Here is a 17,673-nt window from a genome sequence, read left to right as displayed (position 1 = left end):
CACTTTTATACAATATCCATGTGTGCTTGGGCCCGGGGTCTTTTGCCTCACCATCCCCACTACTACTCAGCTTCAGGGGGGGGGGGGGAAAGTGTCCCCGGATTCATTGAAAAAAATCTGGTTACTATACTCTGTACAGTGGTGCCTCGCAAGACGAAATGAATTCGTTCCGCGAGTCTTTTCGTCTTGCGCGGTTTTTCGTCTTGCGAAGCACGGTCAGTCGCAACTGCACCTCTTCAAGCGGTTTTAAGAAAAAAGGAAACAAACTCGCAAGACGTTTTCGTCTTGCGAAGCAAGCCCATAGGGAAAATCTTCTTGCGAAGCAACTCAAAAAACGAAAAACCCTTTCGTCTTGCGAGGCATTCGTCTTGCGAGGTACCACTGTAGCCTAATGTGTCCCTCAAGCCCAGGATAGCTTATGAAACGAAATTATGTATTTTCTCCCTGTTATTTGAGCATAACCCAATGCATATTTTAAAGCTTTTGCCTGAATCCTAGTTCTTTCTTCACCAACCCCATGATTCTGGCTTTATACATACTGCTAGAACCATTTGCCCCACAGCTCAGGCAACTTGCTGCCTTGCTTGTCCCTTTGCGGCTAGCCCCTAGGGCAGCCGAAATTCAGCTCCCACTTGCTACTACTGGACAGGTTTAACAGTTTGTGTATTTCAGAACAAAACTTAGCATTTAAATAAACTTCAGCAGAGCCCATGAATAACAAAACTGAACTATTCTTTAAAGATTTTATTTTGTCCATTGAAAATGCTCATCTTTCCAGTTAGACCCAGTGTTACACTTTTAAAGTACTGCACCTTGAAGCAGGTTATTGCACCATTATTTTGCATAAGCAGCACAGCGATGAAAAGAAAAATCACAAATACAAACTTGTGTAACTTGGCAGTGGTGTCAGTGGCGGTGGCCGAGACGGATTTCATTATTTGGAATTCTTCAGCTGCTGTTTCTTTTCTCCAGACGGCTTTGTTTTTATTTAAGATGGCGAAGGTGGTAAGTTTTCGGCCTCACTAGTGAATAGTGCAATCCAGGTTCTTGGAAAGCTACTGGGATTTATGGGACTTGCCCATTTCATTCTATATCATAAAGAACTGCAGCTGGATGCAACCAGCAAAAGTACGCACACAGAGACTGGAATGAAATGGAGGAAGAAAGTAATTTGAAAGAAAAAAAATGAAAATGGCACTGAAATGCTGAAGACTCCATTGAATATGGTCATATATGAACTCAAGCTGTGGACCCTAAACTGTGTTTTGTATCATCAACTTGATTTTGCTCTGTGTATATCGCAATGTTCTTTTGTTGCTGTGGCTGATGGCTGACGCAAATAAAGTTTCATTCATTCATTCATGAACTCAAGCTGCCCCTCCGACTCTGAAACATATAAGCTTCAGATCGCAAGGTAGCTATGGATTGTGAGAACCCAATTTAAATCCCAAGAAAGGGATGTAGGACTGCACAATCGCCTCGAGGAAATGTTTATAGGTCAGATCCTCACCCAGGCAAGAAAAAACACTGCTCAGAAAGGCCACTTGTTCTCTTGAAGATGCTGGCTCCAAGCCATTTGTTTATCCGTTCCTGAAGAAACTTTAAAAAATCATGGATGTTGCGAGAGAGGATCTACCCCAGATTGGGAACGCTAGGACATGGTCATGCTGTATACACAACTGGCTGATGATCTTTTGGAAGCCAGCAAGGCATCAAGAACCTGCCCCCCCCCCAAAAAAAATAACAGGTTGGTTATGGTTTATTCATCCTTCAGTCTGGCTTTTGTCTGGCTTTAAAAAAACGCTTTAAAGCGAGAGAGAATGAAAAAGTTAATAATAATAAATTTATTAGGTAAAGGTAAAGGGACCCCTGACCATTAGCTCCAGTCGTGACCGACTCTGGGGTTACGGCACTCATCTCGCTTTCTTGGCCGATGGAGCTGGCATACAGCTTCCGGGTCATGTGGGCAACATGACTAAGCCGCTTCTGGCGAACCAGAACAGCGCACGGAAACGGCGTTTACCTTCCCGCCAGAGCAGTACCTATTTATCTACTTGCACTTTGATGTGCTTTCGAACTGCAAGGTTGGCAGGAGCAGGGACCGAGCAACCGGAGCTCACCCCGTCACTGGGATTCGAACTGCTGACCTTCTGATCGGCAAGTCCTAGGCTCGGTGGTTTAACCCACAGCGCCACCCACGTCCCGTTAATAAATTTATTACCCACCCTTTATAGTCCCAGGGTGGATTGCACCATTAAAAACAAGTTTGCTAAAACAGCTGCAGCGAGATAACCAGACATTGTGCTGTACAGAGCTTTGCATTACGCTATCCTACATACCGGCAGACAGTGTTACAAGTTGTTCCGCACTGGAAGAATTGAAAGTGAAGGAGGAAATAGTGGAAGAGTATTTTAAGTCAAGGGGTGAAAATCAGATGGTGTAATAAACTGGACACATACCAGATGGGATGTTGGAAAATGGTAGACTGAGTGATGATGAAGAATGTCTTTGCCTCTGAAAGAAGATCATTGGGGAATCTCCAATTCTCCACTCAAGAAAGACCTTAACTGCCAGCAAGGAAGATTTTGGCAAAAAGCGCTGCCACTATTGAGGGACAGACTGAAATGGCCACAAAAGAAACAGAAGCAGCTTACAAGGATGACAAGCAAACTTCTGAAGCCATAAAGATGAACGAAGAAGAGTTACAGAACCTGGAAAAGCTGAAGGAGGAAAAGTCAAAACTTTGCAAGTCAGTTGTTGTTGTTTAGTTGTTTAGTCATGTCCGACTCTTCGTGACCCCCTGGACCAGAGCACGCCAGGCACTCCTGCCTTCCACTGCCTCCCACAGTTTGGTCAAACTCATGCTGGTAGCTTCGAGAAGACTGTCCCACCATCTCGTCCTCCGTCGTCCCCTTCTCCTGGTGCCCTCCATCTTTCCCAACATCAGGGTCTTTTCCAGGGAGTCTTCTCTTCTCCTGAGGTGGCCAAAGTCTTGGAGCCTCAGCTTCACGATCTGTCCTTCCAGTGAGCACTCAGGACTGGTTTCCTTCAGAATGGAGAGGTTTGATCTCTTTGCAGTCCATGGGACTCTCAAGTCTCCTCCAGCACCAGAATTCAAAAGCATTAATTCTTCGGCGATCAGCCTTCTTTATGGTCCAGCTCTCACTTCCATACATCACTACTGCGATAACTGCCTCACTTCCATACATCACTACTGCGATAACTGCTAATGGCTGAGGAAACCTCATTATCAGCTCTTTTATAATGACAATTTCGTAGAACCAATGAAAGATGAAAGATGTTTGGGGGTGGGGGGAGAGAAGCATTTTTATGACAGGGCTCAAAATTGGAAGCCACCTGGGAGTGTTAGTTGCACCCTGAAGTTGCACCCCAGCTGTGTAACTCCCTCCCCTTAGGGACACCGAAGGCCTTTACACTTACGGAATTTCACTGCTGCATAAAGACGTTCCTGTTTTTCCAAGCCTCTGGTGGCTACGTCAATAATATCTTCAGCTTCTGTATTATAATGGTTTTATTGTTCACGCTCCTACCCTCAGTCACCCGCGATGGGAGATTGCTACTCCAGAACTCGCAAGTACTTCTCACAGGGTCGTGCTCATGTATCTGGAGTCGAGTGGCACACTTTCTTTGTTGCTGTTCTTCCTTGACACTTCCAGGATCCTGCAGAGATTGGGTTACGAACACAGACCCCAGCCAAGGGGTGTGCTAGCCTGTGTGGCTACTTGCAAAACGCGACCTGCGTGCATAGCTCCGAGTCCCGCATCTCACTTAAAATCAGCAAACGCGTTTTTAAAAAGGAATCCGACTCCGCGATATCCACTCTCTCGTGCTGCTGCTAATTGACTCAAAGCGGCTTTGAGGACAAGCAGTTAAACATTTAGTGCAACTAATCAACGACATCAAAGGTTTTCTTCCAAAGGAGAAAGGCTCAGTCTTCAGTTACGTGCAGCAGGGGTCACTGCAGCAAGACTTCGAAAATAGCCTTAAAGAGATATACCTACAGTGCTGTCTGCTTTGTTATAAAAGGGCACCACAGTGCAAATTCTTTTCAAGGCATACTTCGTTGTTCTTAACCCTCACCCTAGTCCTTTCCATTCCCTACCCTTGCAACAGTCCAAATTCAGATGCAATTCTGAAGCATCATCTGAAAAACAAAACATTGCTAGCAGTTCAGCCTAGAGGGTTCATCGACACTTTCGTTTGCCCTGCCACTTCCCCCCAGGAAAACCTATAGTTTGCTGCTGAATTGGAGCAAACAATCGGGCTTTCCATTGGGCAAAATACCGTATTTTTCGCTCTATAACACGCACCCGACCATAACACGCACCTCGTAGTTTTTAGAGGAGGAAAATCCGTAGGCATGCCACCCGTAGGCATTTCCTCCATAACACGCACAGACATTTCCCCTTGCTTTCTAGGAGGAAAAAAGTGTGTTATGGTGCAAAAAATACGGGATTCCCGGAATGCAGAGGGTTGGCTCCTTCCAACTCTATGATTTTATGTCATTTGTTCCAAATCAGTGCTGCAGAGTGGATTTTCCAGGAGAAAGCAATGGCGCAAAGGCAAAACCACCTGGACCCACCCTAGTAAGCAGGAGACAAGCGGAAGTGTGGACGAGCCTTAAGAGGTTCATCTCACCTTCAGATCAAGTTGTCACTTTGTGTGAACATCACAAGGTTTTGACCTGCCCAGAGAGGCGGTATCTGAATGGATTTCCTGGAAGGGCCTACATAACAAACGCACCACTCACTCACAGACTAAGTTGCATGTTACCTTCTGCAGGTGGAAACATGCGTATTTTGAGCCTCTGGAATCCCATCACCACTGGTTAGTACAATGCAAGGCAAATGGGAAAGTCTAGGACAGGATTAGCGCTCACCCTCAAGGTACAGCTTCGTTCTGGGTGGAAGTGTAGGCTTCTTGCAGCCCACATGGTCCTTGTGCCTTGATGCAGAAGGATTGCCACAGCGCAGTGTTATTTTGTTTTTAAAAACAGAAACACCTAGCTTACTCTGAGGGTGAAGAGGTGAGGGTGGTGGCTTTCTGCATTATGTGGGACAAGCACATGGTAAACCGATGTGTAGAAAGAGCTACAACTTTCTCCTAAGGCAGGGTGTGGCTCACCTGCAGACCTCAAACTGTTGAACTCCAGCTCCCATCAAGTCCTAGCTGGCAAGGCCAATGGAAGTTGCATCCCAACAACATCTGCCACCTCTGTTTTACAGCATTCCAGCACAGGTAAAGGGGTGATGGAGGCTCAAAACACCTATGTCTCCCTCAATGGAAGGGCCTCATAGGAGCCTTAAAGGCAAATGAAAATGAAGATACACACCACAGCATTATAATGCACTAAACTAAGTGAGCCCCACGAGCTCTGGAGCGATTTCTACATTCTCTCCCTATTTGCCTTCTTTTCCAGGATAAGATAGGTAAATGGTTCGGTTTATTATAGACCTCCAGACTAGGATTGGCCTTCCAGAAACACACCTGTATCTTTTGAGATTATTGTTGGATATGGCCCTTCTAAGGTCTGTTTTCTGCTCCAAGTCCAGCACACCCTTTCAAGAAAAAAACACTACTGAGTTGTAGGTTGAGATACCACTACAGCGAAGAACAAGGGTGAGTTTAGACAGCAGGCAAACTTTCGTCTTTAAATTAAGCAGGCAAGATCAGGCCCTGACCTGTGCCTCCCCTAAAGTAACCTGAGGGCCAAGGTGTCCTCCTTCCAAGACTTTGCATCCCTCCACATCTCCCAGTGCAGTGGCCACACCGTAAGTCGGCACACCCGACTTTCAGTACTGGTTGTGAACCGCCTTACTCAGATTCTCGTTGCCATTTCTCATCGATTCTAAAAAATCGAAATTCTGGTGCAAGAAGAGGATTTGGTCCAGGTTCTCGGGAGCAAGCACACCTCTCCGGTGCTCTAGGGCGCTTTCGCTGGCAGCAAAGGCCTGTTCTGGTGGCACGACCGTAGCCGGGATGGCCAGGTATTGCCGGGCTAACCTGGCTACAGAGGGGAAGCGGTGTTCATTGTTCTTCCACCAGTCCAAGGGGTTGGTGCTGCGCTTGCAGAGAGGCTCCACAATGTAGTTCTCCAGCTGCTGATGGATCTCAGGCATACTCTCCGTGGGGTCCTTCCCCAAAAGGATGTCGTACATACTCTGAGACTGCCCGCTCGGGCCTCTCTCCTTATGGCCAGAGATCTGGCAGGCCGTTTCGCCAACCTCTGCTTTGTAGTCGGCGTTCGGCACCCAGAACTGGTTGGACAGTGGGGACTGGTGGTTGAAGAACTGGGAGAGCATGCTCTTGATCTTTTTGTGCAGCTCGCTCCTCAGGCTGGGGCTCAAGAACCTCATTTCCTTGAAACGTGGGTCCAGGAATGAGGCCACCACCGCTGGGCTCTCCAGCAACTTCTCCTCATCCAAGATGCCCCAGCGCTGGGTGAGCTCCGACCTGATGTTGCTCACCACCGTCTTGATGACGCCGCTCGCTTCTTCCGATTGCTGCCCTATAGCTGTGACAATGCCATGGATGCACGGCATCAGGGAGGAGATGGAGAAGTTCTGCTCCTCCCGCAAGAAGGACGTGGCGATCTTGAGCGTTCTCATGACGGGCACCAGGTCCTGCAAGAGCTTCCACTGGTGGTCGGCCAAGTTCTGGACCACCACCGTTCCCTTGGGGTGCTCCTCCAACACGGACATGATAGCCCACTTGAGGTCCAGCAAGCACTCACACATCTCAATGGTGGTTATCCACCGAGCCCCCGTGTCCATCACCAACTTCAGCTTCGTCTTGTTGATGGCTTCCAGCTTGCTGTTGAGCGAGCAGGTGGCCTTCGCGTCCTGCTGGAAGTAGCAGACGATGCTGCGCGCGGCGCTCAGGGCCTCTTGCACCTGCTCCACTTCGAGACCCGCCTTGACGCACAGGTGCAGCAGGTGGGCGGCACAACACAGGCTGGTCCAGCCGTAGACGCACTTGAGTTGCGAGGAGTTGGCTCCCAAATCCTGCAGGCTGTCGTGCATCACGCAGAAGACCGACTTGTTGGACAGCCCAAAGTCCGTCAGGACCGAGTACAGCCGGTCTCCCAAGTTACTCTCCCCTTTATCCTCGTGCACTTGCTGGGTCTCCAAGATGCACCTCGCCCTCCTCCACTCCCCGTCGATGAAGTTAGTCATGATGGTCAAGTAGGTCTGGTTGGGCTGGGACAGCCAGAACTCAGCGCAGATCACAATCGACTGGGCCGTTTGCAGGTAATGTTCTAGGTGTTGCTTGACCACGTTGTACCGGTGCCACAACATGCTAGAGAGCTGCATGGGGGACGGGAGAATAAAGCTAGGTTCTAGATAGCCAATCAGAAGGCCAAAGCCTTTGTCCTTCACCACCGAGAGAGGGTGCAGGTCCCGGAAGATCATTTCCAGCACCAGCTCCAGAATCACGTCCGTCCTGGGTTCCGCGCAGGAGACGGCGTGGTACTGGCTGCTGTTTTCGGGCGTGAGTTGGCGGGCCCTTTTTATCGCCGTCTCCTGGGCCACGTAGTCGGGGTCGGGAACCTGGTCGTCCTTCAGCTGAGAGAGCAGGGTGTCACGGATGCTGTGCTTCCTCACGAGGTGCTCCCTCATGGTCGTGGTGCTGTTGTGGAAGGAGAGCTGCTTCTTGCAGACATTGCACTCGACGTAGGCATCCCCCAGCTTCGTGTAGTAGTTCCACACCTTGGATTTGCGGCGGTCGACGTAGAGGGAGGCACTCGTCCCGTCGTGGCCGCTGCCTTTCTCGCGCCTCCGCCTGGTGCACGGACCCAGGTTGGCTGGCATCGCGCAGGTATTGAAGACCATGGATATTTCCTCTGCGGGAATAAGAAGAGAGGTCAGGAACCTTTTGTCCAACACAGGGCTCAAACCCACAGCCCTGAGATTAAGAGTCTCATGCTCTACTGACTGAGCTATACTGGCTTTAATATCGCAAACTATAGCAATGCAATGTTCAGTTTAAGCTGGTAAATGAGGTTAGTAGATTTTTAGCTTTGTTATGAAAATACGGATAGGTTTTTTTTTTGTACAGTGGTACTTCGGGTTAAGTACTTAATTCATTCCGGAGGTTTGTTCTTAACCTGAAACTGTTCTTAACCTGAAGCACCACTTTAGCTAATGGGGCCTCCTGCTGCTGCTGCACTGCCGGAGCACGATTTCTGTTCTTATCCTGAAGCAAAGTTATTAACCTGAAGCACTATTTCTGGGTTAGCGGAGTCTGTAACCTGAAGCGTATGTAACCCAAGGTACCACTGTATTTGTTGCTATGGTTATATTTAAAAGGAGAGAGAGGGGGTTCTTCATACCTTTGGGCACAATTTTGAGGCAAAGTGGCATATAAATAAACAGGTAAGGATGATCACAATGGAGGATGCGAGGAAGGGAACGTCCATACCTTGTACTGTCTGAGGGTAGGATGGCGCAAGGATAGGCAGGGTTTGCACTTCTATGATCTCCTCCTTGGGCTGGGCGTCCCCTTCGCTATCCTCTAGCTTGACGCATTTCTGCAAGAATTCGCTGACCCTTTTGGAGCTCACATCTTCCATTTCGGTCTTGTGGGGAATCGAAGAGGAGGGGAGAGAAACAGAGCGAGAATCACTGGGAGGAAAAAGCAGTGGAAGAGTGTAGATCCCCCCCCCCCCACACACAATCAGCTTCTGCCCCACAAAACGAGCTGCATGGGTAAACTACCTTCACTTTGGCACCTACTTCCATTGAAACCACTCCCTCGCAGGAAAGTGGAAAGTGAAGTCTTTGCAAGATCGGGGCCTTCAGGTGAAATAAATAAGGAGTCAAGAGCAAGGCATCAGTTCTAGAAAGGTTCTGCATGAAATCCAACCTAGATTTTTAAAAAATCTATGAATTGCATGACCTATATATAAGCACAGGGGTGTTGAATAAAATACTGTGGGGACCAAAGGTGGATGAACTGCCCCAGAAGGAGCACGACGTGTCCCCCAGTAAAGGTACTACCCCATCCCTAACACCCCATACACCCAGCCCCTGGTACTTCCAGGTAAGCCTGGAAAAGATCACTGTATGAAGCACAAGAAAGCGGCTGCCCGTCAGTGTCAACTGCACTAGGTTAAATGAACTTGATATAAGGCCGCTTCTGATAACACTTCCTATGTTCCTGGGCATCCATGTCGTAACTGAGATCTAAGCAACTCCTCCATCATGCAGGGTCTTGCTAGAGCAGCTTAGGGAGAAGGGCTTAGGGACAGCAAAGGAGTCCAGCACCAGTAAGCTTGTCCATGTGATTCTTGCATTCCTGGGGGTTAGACTAATCATGGGTCGGCAAACTAAGGTCCGCGGGCTGGATCAGGCCCAACTGCCTACTGGATCCGGCCCGTGGACAGTCCGAGAATCGCCATGTGGATTGCCAGTGTGCGCGTTCTTTCCCTCTCACTCACATGGTGGTGGCGCCTCCTCCCTCCCTCCTCCTGGCTTCTCCCCACCCTGCCTAGAGGAGGAAGGGGGCTGGGCTTTGTTGGTGCCAGCAGCAGCGCTCGAGTGGCTGCCATTTTAAGCAGCCCCTCTCCAGAGCCCTTTCACGTGCCGCTCATCGTCCCTCCGCTGCCGCCAGCCCCTGCCGCTCGCAAGGCACAGGTAAGCAGCCACTGGGGCTCGTGGTGCTCTTGCATCTTCCCCCCAAAAATATAGTCCGGCCCCCCACAAGGTCTGAGGGACAGTGGACCGGCCCCCTGCTGAAAAAGTTCGCTGACCCCTGGACTAGATGACCCATGGGGTGCCTTCCAACTCTACGATTCTCTAATTCAACTGGACCAGAGACCACATCCTTGTTTGCGCTGGAACCACACTGCAACCACAACACACCGGTATTAACTAACACAAAAGCGGAAGCTCCGAGACTCGCCAAAAGCTAGCTTAGAGGAGAGGCTTACTGGCTTCAAATTCTCAGCAAATGAAACTGATTTGTAAAAGTGTTACATGGGGAAAAAATTACGAGAGAGAGACATTGCACACACTTTTGTAAATCAAGAAAATATTTAATAAAAACAAACAAACAAAAAATTATTACAGCAAACCCCATTTGCAAGGATCCAAAGGATGGAACTTCCAGTGTCCTGCAACCAATAATAAGAAAAAAAGCTGCCCCAGATGTAAATAATTCAAGTTGTAAATCTTAGCAACTGGTTTTCCAACCGTGCCAGTTTTGGGGAAAGAGAACTTGAAGCCGCTGCATGCACTGTTCTCACAAGGAGCAGAGTGACTATAATTTATTGGAAGGGGTGAGAGTCCCTTAAGGTCACCTGCCCCATGACACGCTCCTATATAAACTGAAGGTATTTTACAGTAACATTCACTAGATGTTAGTGGTGCAGAAAATCATATAAATGCCATCTGCCCTCTATTTATTTTTTTTACTTGCCTTGCAAGCATCTTTCAGCAGCTTATGACTCAGCTGAACAGCATGTCGTCCGGAGGTGCTCAGCTGGTTTTAAAGGAAGAATAGTTCCTATGTCTTTCAAATGTGCCAGATTTTATTGCTCTGTTTTGCTTCGGACCACATCAGCGAGGCCAAGGGGATCCTTTTATCTGGGCAGCCCAGGACCTCACACACCACTGCCCAGGCTTGAGCCCTGGGGAGGTCACTGCGGTGCTGCTAACACAGTGGTTTGACTTCGCCCCCAGAGGTGCACTCCATTAATAATAATAATAATAATAATAATAATAATAATAATTTATACCCCACCCTCCCCGGCCAGAGCTGGGCTCAGGGCGGCTAACACCAGTAAAATTACAATAAAAACAAAATAGGGGGAAAAAACAACAACAAAACAATTTAAAATAAAGGTTAAAATGCAGCCTCATGTTAAAAGTAGCCCATGGATCAAAACCATAAGGGGAGGAAAACATAAGGGTCAGACTGAGTCCAAAACAAAGACCAGGTGGAACAGCTCCGTCTTGCAGGCCCTGCGGAAAGATGTCAGGTCCCACAGGGCCCTAGTCCCTTGTGACAGAGCGCTCCACCACGTCGGGGCCAGTACTGAAAAGGCCCTGGCCCTAGTTGAGACCAATCTAACCACCTTGCGATTTGAGACCTCCAAAGTATTGTCATTTGTGGACCTTAAAGTCCTACGCGGGGCATACCAGGAGAGGCGGTCCTGTAGGTACGTGGGTCCATTGTCTCTTGAGGCAGACAGATGTAAACAACAGTGCTTGAATCCCAAAGTACCATTTGGTGAAGGGATCCATTCACTTAGGGGGTTAGTACCTTGGGTGCCGCCCACCCAGGGAGGTGTAGCATGGGGGAGCTAGCGGGGGTCGCGGCTCTGGGCACACCATTTTGAGGGGGCACAAACCATGCCCCCCCAGGCAAGTGCTGGTTTCTGCGGGAATTCTTGTCCTGCCAGGTTCCATTTCTGGTTCCCTGTCTGCCTCTGGGGGTCCCGGGCCCTAAAGCCCAGCCTGGCCTTGCTGCTGTGTCCCCAGCCTCCTTGCTGAATGGCCACCTGGCTGGTAGTGGGATTTGCAGAGCAGCCTTGCTTGGCTTTGGTGGGTGGTCACTCCAGCAGCATCAGAGGTGAGGACTGTGGTGGCACTAACCCTCTGTACCCTGTACTCACCCTCTGTACCCTGCCCAGAATGTGCGCCCCGGGCACCGGCAAACCACGCTACGCCACTGGCCTGAGCCAGTCTCTGTGTAAGGAAGCACCATCATCAAACACCCACATCATGCATTTAAAACAACTCTTATGCCACTTTAACAGTCCTGGCTCTTCCCCCCAGCCAAGTATCCTTTGTTAAGGGATCTGGGAGTTGTAGTTGAGCGGTCAAACAACTCTTAGCACCCTTAACAAACCAAGGTTCCCAGGATTCTCTGGAGGAAGAGACCATCCAGACTGTTCAATTGGTACAAGAGCACTTTGAAAATATATAGTGTGGATGTGACCAAAGATAATTACGTTTGCCTTGTTTTGTTTTTGCATGGTGCCCAGCAGAAGAACCATTTTCCAGCACCCTTGCTATTGCGGAGGGAGGTCAGAGTGCATGCCTTTGCCTTTTCAAATGGATTAGAAACCACCTCATTTTGGGGGATGAGGGCAGAATGGCAAATGAATTAAGGATGTGATCTTAGACACACTTAGCTAGGCTGTAAGCTTGATTTAACACCCTGGGGCTTTTGAAGAAAAATAGGAGGGTTGCTCTGTGTACAACTAAACCTCTCCTGGTATGCCCCGCGAAGGACCTTAAGGTCCACAAATGACAACATTTTGGAGGTCCCAAGTCGCAAGGTGGTTAGATTGGTCTCAACCAGGGCCAGGGCCTTTTCAGTACTGGCCCCGACTTGGTGGAATGCTCTGTCACAAGAGACCAGGGCCCTGCAGGACTTGACATCTTTCCGCAGGGCCTGCAAGACAGAGCTGTTCTGCCTGGCCTTTGGTTTGGACTCAGTCTGACTCTTATGCTGCCCTCCCCTTATGGTCTTGATCTATGAGCTACTTTTACAATGAGGCTGCATTTTAAATTGTATTTTAACCTGTATTTTAAATTGGTCCCCCCCCCCATTATGTTTTTATTGCAATTTTACTGGTGTTAGCCGCCCTGAGCCCGGCTCTGGCCGGGGTGGGCGGGGCATAAATAAAATTTATTATTATTATTATTATTATTATTATTATTATTATTATTATTATTATTAACAACTGTAGACCTCTTCCCTGCCCATGAGATTCCATGCCGTGTCTGTCTCATGCAATGTAAGCTCCTATTTTGACCCCGGCTGAGCAGCGAGAATATTGTTGGCCCAAAAATGGAAACAAGAAGAATTACCGACTTTTGAAGACTGGAGAACAAAACTAATAGACTATGCAGAACTGGACAAACTAACTGGAAAAATCAGACTTCAAAGAGACCATAAGTTTCTAGAGGACTGGGGAAAATTCAGAGAATATTTGAAAACTGTATGTGAGGAACATACAACGCTAGTGTGTTTTAAAGAAGCTTTGTGAAAAAATAAGGAATATTGCAAGAATGTAAATGAGGATAAAATTTTTTTATTCAAAGGCAATATTATAATTAAGGAATGTGAAGATGGAAAATTAACTATGGATGATTGTCAGAGGAGTTGAGGGAAGTTCAATAAGTCAAAATATGTGATGTGGAAAATTGTATGATTAGATATATTATGGAAAAATTTAATAAAAATTTATTATTTAAAAATTATTATTATTATTATTATTATTATTATTAAGAACTGTAGACCTCTTCCCTGCCCATGAGATTTCATGCCGTGTCTGTCTCATGCAATGTAAGCTCCTATTTTGACCCCGGCTGAGCTGCTGCGCTTCCCTAACTGAAAAGGAAGGTCATTTCCACAATATGTGCACAGAACAGCAGATCCGGAGGCCCTATGGGAGACCAGATGCAAACACAGATTCGGCACATGTCCAAGGCTCCCTGTTTACCAGAAAGCATTCTGGCTCGACTCGATGGACAGCTACAGCTGCCCCCAACATTGCAACGAGTCTGTGCTGGCCGCAGGCTGTGCCTGTGCATTGTTGCACCTGCAGGGTTTTAGAACTGCGGAGCTGGAAGGGACACCGCGGGTCATCCAGTCCAACCCGCTGCAAGCAGGAATATGCTGCTGTTCCATACAGGAATCGAACCTGCAACCTTGGCGTTAATAGCACTATGCTCTAACCAACCGAGCTATCATACTGCAGGATGAAGCTGGTACCCATTTTACCCGGCCTACCCATCTGGTTGCTTCCGAGTAACAAGATCTTCCTATTACAGTGGTACCTCAGGTTAAGTACTTAATTCGTTCCGGAGGTCCGTTCTTAACCTGAAGCTGTTCTTAACCTGAAGCACCACTTTAGCTAATGGGGCCTCCTGCTGCAGCCGCGCCGCCGGAGCACAATTTCTGTTCTCATCCTGAAGCAAAGTTCTTAACCAGAGGTAATATTTCTGGGTTAGCGGAGTGTGTAACCTGAAGCGTATGTAACCTGAAGCGTATGTAACCCGAGGTACCACTGTACTCAACAATGTCTGCCAATGAAGCGCAGATGTTTTTGCAGATAACCTGAATGGCATTTAGTTATTGGATTAACTAATTAATACATGTTCATATTGCAAGGTGTGTGTTCAGAATTCTGGAACGAAGGAAACTCTTGCCCCCCCCCCCTCGGTACAGAAGAAGATAATTCTGCCTATACCCACTTTTCATGAAATCGAGCCTTCTGCCAATACTCAGGTCCTCTTAATCTTCGCAACTTTAACCAGCTGAGAGAACAGGAACTAACAGTATTATGGGGTACTTGTTTTGGAAGCCAGGCAGTATTCCTGCTTAAACACACCAGCTTTTAAATCCAGGTGAAGCTGGGGTGTGTGTGTGTGCGCATTCCTCCTTTTGCAAAATCAGCAGCTCTATCCCTCCTTTTGCAAAATCAGCAGCTCCAAACACCCTTTTGCAACAAGGAGTCGGTGTGGCTTGAAATATTGATTTTTATTTGTCTCAGTGCTCCACATTCCCTGTTCTCATTAAACGACACATACTGAAAGGCTGTTTCACACCGTCAGTGACATTTATAATTAAGCTGACATAGCCGCTTTCCCCCTTTAAATGAATTGGAAGATTTAACCCATTAAACCACACAGCTTAAAGCTTCCATCCTTAGATATTTAATATTTAATAGGTCTGCATGTAGCATAACAGGCAAGCCCCATCGTCTACCTTAGACGCACCAAGGACAGGAGCTCCCCCGCCCCAATTTAAATCCATCCATAGACACATCGGAGCCCCCAAGGCAGCCACACAGGAAGAAAATCCTTTAATACGTAAATACACACAAATGTTGTGGCTTAAAACGCGTGAGCGCACGATTCGTTCATTCATTCCGTTCCTTGATTTCGACACAACTGCATCAAATATTTCAATCTGCAAATTTTTCCAGGCAGACATCTAGGAGACCAAGCGCACACGCGCGTAAAATACTGTTGGCACGCTTAACGTGGGTGGGAAGCGAAGAGGCGCAGTGCTGCGCTACTCCTGGAAATAAAATGCTTTTCCAGCCCCGTCTGTGTTGCAACCCACCCAGACAGACCCCCATTGCGAAGGAGAACCGACGGGGCCGGGAAGGGCGCGTTCCTCTTTTCGCAGGTGGATTTCTCCCCTTCAGAACCGCTTCCTCTCTTCCCTTTAAAACCCCACATTAAAGAGCCAGCAGGCGCGTCTGCTTTGAGCGCACAGGTGGAAGGAAAGTTTCCTAGAAGCCGAAGGCAGAAAGGAAGGGAGGAAAAGAGCGAGGGGGCACACAATGAATTTCCCACTCCCCTCCGCCTGCATGCGCGCGTGGGTGTTCAGATGTCTGGAGATGCGCACCGTACTTACCCCTTTGTTACCATGAGCATAGCGCAGCTTCTTTGGCTCTTTGCAGCCTCCCCGCTCCTGGTGCAGCAAAATGGGATTACAGCCTAACCTTTCATCTGGAAGCGATTCCTTTAGGGCTCCTCTGAAAAGTTCACAGCGGGGCGAAAAGCGTCCCTCGTCGGGGCAACCTTATTCCCAAGAGGCAAAAGGGCGCACCACCGCCAACGCCTTTTAAAATGTTGCATTTTTTTTAGGAAGTCTGCAATCAAGGGGGGAAAAAGCCACAAGGCAAATTTATTTAGGGAGCTGGACAGAAGCACCTGATTGCACCTGTTTTGTTATTAATAGAGTACCTAACATTTGCTCTGCACTGCAGAAAGGCTAAAGGACAATGCAGCCACTGTCTGCAACCTCACTAAAGGAATCGGGGATGGGGAGGGAAGAGGAAAGCAAGGAAGACTTCAGGTGTTGATTCTTTAAGTTGCAAAAAACTCAGCACTGTTGTTGGGGAAAGTTAAAAGGAGTTCCTAGAAGGAAGGTATCTCTCACAGAAACCCAAAAGAAAAGGATGCAAGCTTCAAGTGAAAAAAATAGGTCTTTATTTAAATACAAATGCACATAGGGGCAGCTTCAGAAGTTAGCAAATGACTGTGGTGAACCATATCCAATGCAATGCTTCGTACCTGTGATTTCTGTTGATCACTCAAAGCATCACCGCAATCTTAGTTGTTGCAACCCAAACTAAACCAATCAAAATCATTTAGCTCAGCCCTCACAATATCATGTGATTATATATACGGTACTTATTTTTCAGTATCTTCCTTTCTTAAGGCTTTGACTAATTTACCTATTCATTTAATGTCTCTCAACATCCTCTTTCACCCGTCTACAAAACAATTCAAGATTAAGCAAAATTGCCACGCCTAGCCAATTCTCTTTTCATGTATACTGTACAGTGGTCACCGTGGACTCTTGTCAGTTCGTTCCCTTGCTAGATACAATACCTAAAACTCGTTTTGTACTATAAAAGGTAGGTCAGCACAGGCTTTTCACCTAGGTTCGTAGGCTCAGAGGAAAATGGAATCATTGAAACGATGCAGTTTTATGAAATTGCTATTTTTGCCATCAGTATCAACTCACCTGCGCCTTTTGCTAAGTGTACACAGTGCACACAAACCTGCAGCCCTTACAGTCTTCTGGCTGATGGGATGAGAACCTAGGGGAAACTAGAAATGATGCTTGAATTTGGTGGGGGCAGGTTGCTATATATAGCTGCTCCTTTTCTGGCCAACGGATGGGGCTGGAATACTGGAACCATCAAGGATATGCCATCTCACCTGCCTTGCCACACCTCCCTGCCGTATTAGGTGCTTAATTAGATGCTTGATTTTTATTGGGTTTCTCTCTTTTTAAAAAAGCCAATGTTTTTTGATTTATTATTATTTATTAAATTTCTACACCATCCCTTCATCCAAGGATTTCGGGGTGGTTTTACACTGTAAACACAAAAATACATACCATAGTAACAAACAAAAAACATTAATACCCCCCACAGTATTGTTAGCATTATTTTAATTATGTTGATTATCATAAACATATGTACAAACACATAACAATACAGACAATAAGGGAACTATACGTGGAACATGTTCAGTATGTGAATATATAAACAAAGAGATGCAGATGCATATACAGTGGTACCTCGGGTTACATACACTTCAGGTTACAGACTCCACTAACCCAGAAATAGTACCTCGGGTTAAGAACTTTGCTTCAGGATGAGAACAGAAATCATGCGGCGGCAGCGGGAGGCCCCATTAGCTAAAGTGGTGCTTCAGGTTAAGAGCGGACCTCCGGAACGAATTAAGTCCATAACCAGAGGTACTACTGTAAAAGTTTGTAAATATCAGTGGTTCTTTGTAACACACGTTTTTCATTCGAAGTTGCAAGCTGCCTTGGATTCTGCACTGGGAGAAAGGAAGGGTATAAAATACAGAAATAAATTCACAAAGGTGAAGGTAAAACCAGCGCAGTGAGAATTGATTATTTAACTTCTATACCTCTTAGAGTATTAAAAGTATCTTTAAGCGGTGTGCAACAAACTGAAGCAAGAACAGGCAATCAAAATGTCACAGAAACACAGAGTTACCGTACATATAAAAACGTTACATTAGTACAAATTACCAATATATAAAAATGAATCGCAATGCCCTGTAGTGATGGAATGCTGACTGTTGGGAGAAGGCGAGGCGAAATGGAGAATATGCAGCAATTGTGTGTTTTATCCTCTGC

The 17,673-nt window shown here is 47.2% G+C and overlaps 1 protein-coding gene across 1 annotated transcript; it reads right to left on the bottom strand.

Annotated features, from left to right (window-relative positions):
• Nucleotides 1-4,481: 4,481 nt before the first annotated feature.
• Nucleotides 4,482-15,509, bottom strand: LOC309376717 (E3 SUMO-protein ligase ZBED1-like). Its single transcript, XM_081923326.1, has 3 exons — nucleotides 15,403-15,509; nucleotides 8,443-8,599; nucleotides 4,482-7,864 (listed from the first exon to the last, which is right to left on the bottom strand). Exons 2-3 carry the CDS (start codon nucleotides 8,591-8,593, stop codon nucleotides 5,814-5,816), a joined length of 2,202 nt encoding a protein of 733 aa, XP_081779452.1. The 5' UTR covers nucleotides 8,594-8,599; nucleotides 15,403-15,509; the 3' UTR covers nucleotides 4,482-5,813.
• Between the last annotated feature and the right edge of the window lie 2,164 nt (nucleotides 15,510-17,673).

This window comes from Podarcis melisellensis (assembly GCF_964234715.1).
Source record: "Podarcis melisellensis genome assembly, chromosome: 8".
NCBI classification, from domain to species: Eukaryota; Metazoa; Chordata; class Lepidosauria; order Squamata; family Lacertidae; genus Podarcis; species Podarcis melisellensis.
The sequence above is the reverse complement of the archived record's forward strand: the minus strand, read 5'-3'. Positions and strand labels throughout refer to the sequence as shown.

What these genes read in the sequence shown, in the direction of transcription:
- LOC309376717 (XM_081923326.1), bottom strand. Translation starts at nt 8,593, where the DNA reads ATGGAAGATGTGAGCTCCAAAAGGGTCAGCGAATTCTTGCAGAAATGC. An exon ending in CTACCCTCAGACAGTACAAG is followed by an intron (nt 7,865 to 8,442) that starts GTATGGACGTTC and finishes TTATTCCCGCAG; the next exon opens with AGGAAATATCCATGGTCTTC.